Here is an 8,223-nt window from a genome sequence, read left to right as displayed (position 1 = left end):
GCAATATTTTCCCAAATTTGACACTTATAATAAATAAGCTCTGATTAGCTCTGAAGAAGAATCATATGGACTCGAAACACTAACTCTGTTTTTCTCTCCACAGATGCTGTCAGACCTGCTGAGTTTTTCCATCACTTTTTGTTTTTATTTTGAGATCGATTATATTTTAAGGCCAGGATATTGAGGTCAGCGAGCAGGGAGCGGGGCCCACTCGCCGACACGTAAAATGATGTGGGATGATGTCGGGCGGAACTCCCGACATCACCCCGTGTCATTTCCATTTTTAGGTCAGCGAGGGCGCAGCCGAATCAGCTGTGCGCCCGCCGACCTGCCAATAGACAATTGAGGCCATTTAAAAAGTAATTCAAATTGTTCATGGACCTGTCCATCCAACCTTAAGGTTGATGGGCAGGCCGGGAGTCCTGGCGGCTTCAAAAGAAGCATGAAACCTCATCCTGCCCATGTATGAGGTTTCATGAAGGTTTTTAAAAATTTAATAAAAGTTTGAATAAAAGTGATGGACGTGTCTCAACTCATGTGACAGTGTCACATGAGGAGAAATGTCAGGGAAATTTTATGTTTGTGCATTGACCAATTTTGAATTTGGCGCTGATCTCCCTGAGGCAGCACTTAGCCTCAGGGAGATGAGTGTACTCTTTCGCATGCATGTGTGAAAGAGTGCACTTTCGGCTAAAGGAAACCCCACCCGCCCGCACAGGGAGAGCATAGCGCTTCCTGGCAGATGTCATGCTGGGCGGGCATTAATTAGCCCGCCCACGTATAATGGCAGCGTGCCCCCGATTGGGTGCGCCGATCGAAGGTGCGCCTGGACATGCCCGCTCCTGCACCCCCCCCCCACCCCCCACCTCCAAACGGGAGGAAATTTTTTCCCTAAATAATGGAAAGGTTTATTTCTTGGTAATTTAATTGGGGCAGTGAAGTGCATTGTAGCCTGTGAAATATTTAAGTATTATACTACAATTGATGAGACCACACCTGGAGTACTGTGTACAGCTTTGGTCTCCTTATTTAAGAAAGGATATAATTGCATTAGAAGCAGTTCTGAGAAGCTTCACTCGATTGATTTCTGGGATGAGGGAGTTATCTTATGAGGAAAGGTTGGACAGGTTGGGCCTGTATCCATTGGAGTTTAGAAGACTGAAAGGTAATCTTACTGAAAAATATAAGATCCAGAGGGACATTGAAAGGATGGTTTCCCTTATGGGAGAGACCAGAACTAGGGGAGACAGTTTAAAAATGAGGTTTCCCATTTAAGACAGAGATGAAGAGAATCTTTTTCTCTCAGAGGGTCACTAGTCTGTGGAATTCTCTTCCCCAGACAGCAATGCAGGGAGTGCCATTGAATATTTTTAAGGCTGAGCCAGATACATTCTTGATTGACAAGGGAGTTGAAGATTATAGGAATAGACAGGAAGGTTGAGTTGAGGCCACAATCAGATCAGCCATGACCTTATCAAATGGTGGAGCAGGCTTGAGGGCGGCCAAATGGCCTATTCCTGCTTCTAATTCATATGTTTGTATGTCCGTATGCTGTTTGTTTTGCATGATAAATAAATTGAGGTTCACAAAAAATGCTGATATAAAAATTTATTTTTTATGAAAATATAAAATTTCATATCTTACACTACAAAAACATGTACACAAACAAAATACAGACAGTGTCAGGATACTGTTCTTAAAATAAATAAAGCACACTAAGGTTGTTATTAAGGTTTCAGCTAGTTGTAAACAACTCAAAGCAAAATGTCAGCCTAATAGCATTAATGTGTGATTGCTTGTTACTCAGTAAACATAAGCTCGAAATGCTGCTGATTGGATACTAGGCTTCTACTGTAATTTGCTTTGCTATGTGAGAAATGGAGTTCCTTTCCCCTAAGTTGTCTCAGCTTACACATTACTTACAAAAGCATCCATGTTCCTTTAGAAATCCCTATGTGCTTCCAAATAACTTATCATCATGATAGCATTGGGAATTGCTTTACATTCTTGTAACGGTTTAATGGAGAACTACGAATAATTACACACTTTATCCTCTTCATTAAAAGGAGACTTTTCACACCCCAGCCCTGCACTTCATTATCTGATTGTAGCTGTCTACTGACCAAGATGAGCTTTTAAAAGTTACATACAACGTGGTACAATCCATGTTAAACATCTCCTGCACTTTAATGCAAAACTGCTTTTAGTTGTCCCTATACTGCCATATTAATTGCTCTCATGCAATTTTTAATGGTTCTATCCCCTCTCCTGTATTATTTTGTTCAGTGTTTGTAATCAGTGTTGTAATATTTAAAATGGGATACAATATTTTGTCTTCATTTCTGTTAATAAGCTCACCATATCTTTCTAAATTATTTCACAAAGTTGCTCTCTATTTGCATTGCCACTGTGATTTTTTGGGGAGGTGGGTAAATTTATTTTCTTATCAAGGTGAGGGATGCCAATGCTGGAAAACCGAACATTTCTTTCAACTTGAGTAACTAAGTTCATACTCTACTAGGTTAGATATGAATGGTGACATGCAGAGCAAAGTTTCATTTACTCCACCCAGCAATCTGCCTCCACTCCAACCCAAAAAACAGTGGGATTGGATTCCACTTTCGCACCTTTCCACACCATATGCACTTTCAGCCTGCTGATTTCTGTCAAATTGTAAAGGGCCCACTAGGAACTTGGCTGAGGCTGTTCAAAATCAATGACGGCCACTACAGATGAGATACGCCGATCTCCACAAAAGTGCAAGTGGGCCCCACATGCGGGCTTCTGGCCCAGCAGGTTGGTTGGAATCTTACAAGAAGCTGTTCAAGAAGGGCCTCACCAACACCACCCTCTCAAAGACATGGATGGACAACAAAAATGCTGGCCTTGCTAGCAATGCTCATATTCCATGAAAGAATAAAAGAGGGAAATTCTGGTTTTTTTTCAAATCCCTGGTTCAGCCGCAAAGAGGTTGATAGTGTTGGAGGGAGTCTCAGCATGCATGGATGCTTCAGAAAAACATAAAAGGCCACACCAGAATTTTCATTTTAAGCACTGAAACACAGGAAACATTTCTGCATTCAAGGTTTGAAGTTATTTTGTACTCTTGGATAGCAAATGGAAACATAAACCTCAGTGCCTCTATCAAATTTTTCCACTTATATCTAGCTCAGACCATGCATAGCTCAATACTGTGATGTTATTGGAGCCACAGTGGCATGATGAGAAAGAGAAGCACAGAGGCCATGTAGTGAAGGGTCTTTGTGGTTTGTCCAGCAAATATATGGAGACCTGTCCAAATCTCATTCACTTGTGGATCGATTTAATTTGGGGAAATCATTAATCGCTTGGTAACTGGCTCAAATTGGCTCAGTGGATTTACCATCCCATTACCCTGATGGCTGGCCTTTTTTGCAGGGGCCTATTAGGTGGCTGCACGCCTCCCTCCCTGTGCTCCATTTAAAGGCCCCAATTAATGTGCAAATTGAAGTCTTAGAATCAATCAGGACCATGAACCCTCTGAACAACGTTGCTGGTGATAGTGACTTAAGTGGCTCCAGAAGGGTAAGTTTAAAATTACCCTTTTGGGGCCAGGAGAATCTGGAGAGCTTCTTTGGGCCCAACAAAAATGCTCTGAGCTACAGTTGGCCCAGAACCTGATCACTCCCCCAGAGTGCGCCCCCAGTCCCACCTCACCACGATCATTGTCCACCCTGGACATACCTTGCTGCTGGCTGCAACAACTCCAGGCGCGCAATATCACCCCAACCTATACCTGTCAAACTGCATCAAGATGCCCAGTTGGTCCCCGCGGCTACCTAATTCTACTAATTGGCTTTAAAATGGATCCAGTCTTTTGGCTGGTGGAATGGCAAATCGCAAGCCTGCTCCACTGGTTGGCCTTCTGAAGTTTAAAAGGGGCTATCACTCATTTCTTAGTTATAAAACGTGACGTATTTTGATGTATTTCAATGATAAATAAACACAGTTCCACATGTGTAAATTTCTTCTATCTATTTTTGATCATAAATTTCACCTCCAGGTCTATGTAAGGTTGGCAGCAAACAGAATATTTAAAAAAAAAACACAAAATAACAGTGCAATGCTGAATATAGTTGGCACTGCAAAGAAGATGAGAAACACAGAGACTATTTTTATACAGAGCCAGAGATCCTTTATATTCATTTTAGTTAAAAGATAGTATAAAGAAGACTCCTCGGCTTTCCTTAATTAAATTATTTTCCTTTTTACAGTCAGTCTGGAATTAATTAACATCTTGGCTTTTGTTCTTAATGAGCCTCTAAATGTTTAAATGACTCTGGCTTGTTTCAGTGTATATTAATTGAATGAGCTAATCTGATTTGCAACTTCAAATTTCTGGACAATATTTTATGCAAATGACAAGATTAGATTACCATCTTGAGTGCTGATGTATGAACCTAGGATCAAGAGTAGGCCATTCAAACCCTCAAAATTGTTCTGTTACTCAATGAGATCATGACTGATCTGAATCCTAACTCCATCCATCTGCTGCCTTGGCTTCATATCAATTAAGACCCTTGGTTAGCAAAATCTAATGATTAGTTGGTCTAGCATCCACTGCTTTTTGTGGGAGAGAGTTCCACAATTCTAACACTGTTTGTGTGAAGAATTGTTTTGTAACTTCTTTCCTAAATGGTCTCTGGTTTTAACCCCTTGTTCTAATCTCTCACCGAGCAACAAAGTTTCTCTCTTTCTACCCTATCAATTCCTTTCAAAACCTTAAAAGCCTCAATCATATTATCATTTAACCTTCTGTATTCCTGGGAATAAAAACCTAGTTTATGTAATAGTTCCTCATAATCTAACATTGGAGCACTGGTAACATTCTGGGGAATCTGTGCTGCACTCCTTACAAGGCCAATATATCTTTTCAAGGTGTAATGCCAATGGATGTACACAGTGCTCCAGATGTGGCCTAACCAGGCATTGTATAGCTGTAGCATAATTTCCATCTTTTAAATTCTAGCTATCTAGATACAGAGGCTAACATTCCATGAGGTGTTTTGATTATTTCTTGTACCTGACCACCACCACGTTTTAGTAATCTGTAAACATGCACCCATGAATTTCTTTGGACCTTCACTCTTCCTAGCTTTACACCATGTAAAAAGTGCACATGTCTATCCAGGTTTAATCCAATATCGATGATTTCACACTTCCCTATGTTGAAATCCATCTGCCACAGATTTCCCGCTCACTCAATCTATCATATGGCTACTCGTAATTTTTTGTTCCTGTTTACACTATTTAGTATATCACCAATCTTTGTGTCCTTGGCAAACGTGGATCTATGGTTCTTCATTATGTTACTCAAGCCATTAATAAATATAATGATTAGCTGAGGCCTCGGCACAAATCCTTGTGGGATAGCACTTGTCACTTCCTCCCATTTCAAATAAATACCCATTATTCCTATTCTGTCTTCTATTGCTGAATCAATCTTCTGATCAAGTCAATTGTTTTCCTTCAATTCTGTGAACTTTTAACAGTCTCTTATTTGGAAGCTTATCTAATGCCTTCTGGAAGTCCATATAAACTACATAATTTCCCTGTCTACTACTTTAGTTGCTCCCTCAAAAAACTCAATTAGATGCTCAGTTACTCTGTCCTTCATTATGGATTACAATAACTTCTCCACAACAGATGTTGGACTAACAGGGCTATAATTTCCTGGTGTCTCTGTCACTCCTTTTTTGAGTAATGGAGTTACATTTGCAGTTTTCCAATCTGAAGGGATAATTACTGAATCAAGAGTACTTTGAAAGATTATGGGTAAAGCATTTGCGATTTCCTCATCTACTTCCTTTCAAACCCTGGGGTGGGAACTATCAGGGCCAGGTGATTTGTCATTTTTGAGTGCCATTATTTTTCTAATACATGTTGTGCCACGATGCCCTTAGCTGCATGAAAACAGCACCTCACTGGATTATTGAAATGCAATGAATTACATGTAGTCACTGTATTTGCATGACGGGTACAGACTAAATTTGCCACAGGAAGTTAGGTTCAGTCTATTTCAGTCTAATTACACTTTTAATAAAGTGGTAAATAATTCCTGCTAAACAACCTCTCAGCATTGAAAATTGACTATTACAAGTGTGGGTTCTCATTCTTTCAGGTATTAATTATTGTTGGAGATATAAAAGAAAATTACTTTTCCTTTCTGTCCCTTTTATCTCTCTTTCTTACTTTGATCTTTAACTCCCTCTCTTTATTTTGCTTTCTGCACTGATTTGACATTGAATTCACCCACTTTACCTTGCACTTCTGTCTTGGTTCTTGTGCTTTCACAATCCTTCAGTCTGATTAATTAAGGAGTTACACAGTTGCTTGCCCTGTTTATTCAGGTCCCAGATGCTTTCCTTCCCTCGCTGTGACATTATCAGCATGCAAGGGCAAGCCTAATTCATGGCCAGAACGGAAAATTATGGCCCATAATCTCTTTGCAGAGCACTCCATCACCAGCACAAGTTAAAGAGTACTATTGCAAAACACTTCTCAACATCGCACACTGACCAGAACAAAAAGCAGGGTCCTTAAAACAAAGTTTTAAGAAAGTGTCACTCATTTTAGTCAAATCATACAGTTTGTTTTGTTCATAGAGAAAATTCTGTACCCTGCAGTAGCAAACTGTACAGTATATACACATGAATATTCAAATATAGTAAGAGCAAAGTAAATATGTACGTTTTCAAATAACGTGTTTCATTACGCGCTAACATTTTTAATCAATAAATACATACTGAGCAAGACTGAGTCAAGCAAAGACTTTATACACTACGTTCTATAACTTATTAAATACAGCATGTTATAACTGCACTTATAATTTACAAAACATCTTACTACTAAGTAGTAAACTCAATATTGCTCTTCAATACACAACTGTTGGTCATTAAGACTTGATACAGGAAACTTACGTAAACTATTATGGATCTACTGCCATTTCTCAATGAATTGAAATTGTCTAGAAAGTCAGATGCTCCCAAAGGAGAATTAAGAGTACTTTAATACAGGAAAAAATGTTAAAGGTGCCAATACGAACTTACAGAGGAGGAACATGTGTGCCAAGGTATTCAGTGCTGCTCGGTGTGAAAGTAAATGGATGAACTGTACCCCTTATTGAACCTGTCTCCATTCTCTCTGTTCTAGTGATGATGATTCCAAGGTTTAGGGATTTAGCGAATTCAAATACTGGAACAGTAAGGTGAGCATTAATTGCATTCTGTTGTTCCAGATATTCATTGCCCCTCCCCCTCCCCCCAACTTTTGCATCCAGGAATAAATACAAGTCCCAAATCAGGAAAAATAAAAGTGCTGAATGGCTAGTGACAGCTCAAGCGATTGTAATAGAGTCACACAGGCATCATGCCATTCATAAATTGGACTCGCAGCTCCTGAATACTGTTCATGATCTTCTTTTGGTGGCCAGCAAGACCCACACCAATTCTCTTCAAATCTCTGTGGGAATACAATGCAGCAATTTTTCAAATAAAGAGTACCAAGGCTTTCCTGTCACCACCTAAAATATATATTGAAAAAACTGATGGAGCTATACATAAGTACATTAGGCATGACAGTCGTGGATGCCCAAGACTCGCTGGTACAATAGTAAAGTATCTAACCCACCTTCTCTTTGGTAAGTATATCTGAGCTCAGTTAATGACTGCTAGTCAGCTTCTCAAGTTGTTAGGAAGGTCGACAATTGTTGACTGGCCTTCTCTTTCTTCTTTAAGTAGATGGAAACCTCTATCCTGTGCCCCAGCAATAATTGTGCACATTGGGACTATCCTGCTATTGCCCACTTCAACAAGGGCTTCCTGGACAGACAAAATAACTGTGGCTGAGGTTGGTGGGGGTGGGGGGAGGGTGGGGTGCTGGTGCAATGGGGGAGGTTGTTGGTGGTTGGGGTCAAATGGGATGGGAGACTGTGCTTTGTTTACTCCCCCTCCACAACCTGCCAGCAACTGCATAAGGGAAATAAGGGTGATTGTCCTGGAGAAGTGGAGGTAGGGAAATCAAGGACAGGGAGGGGAGACAGCAACAGGGCTCACTGTCACATGTTCCCACTGCTTCTGCTGATATTGGTCAGATTAACAGAGAAAAATCTGCCAAACTGAGTTACAACTGGAGATTTGAATTGAATTGATCTCAAAGAGGACAATCATAATTCATGTGAACAGG

The 8,223-nt window shown here is 40.2% G+C and overlaps 1 protein-coding gene across 2 annotated transcripts in view; it reads right to left on the bottom strand.

Annotated features, from left to right (window-relative positions):
- Positions 1-1,600: 1,600 nt before the first annotated feature.
- The window catches only part of LOC144698634 (ephrin type-A receptor 5-like), a 357,156-nt gene continuing 350,533 nt past the window's right edge, over positions 1,601-8,223 (bottom strand). For both annotated transcript variants that reach the window (XM_078570504.1, XM_078570505.1), the window contains one exon: positions 1,601-7,500. In XM_078570504.1, the coding sequence (XP_078426630.1) occupies positions 7,395-7,500 (106 nt within the window). In that variant the 3' untranslated portion in view covers positions 1,601-7,394. The remainder of the gene's footprint in view (positions 7,501-8,223) is intronic.

Source organism: Cetorhinus maximus, chromosome 2 (assembly GCF_964194155.1).
Source record: "Cetorhinus maximus chromosome 2, sCetMax3.hap1.1, whole genome shotgun sequence".
NCBI lineage: Eukaryota > Metazoa > Chordata > Chondrichthyes > Lamniformes > Cetorhinidae > Cetorhinus > Cetorhinus maximus.
Note: the sequence above shows the minus strand (reverse complement) of the source record. Positions and strands in the feature narration are given on the sequence as shown.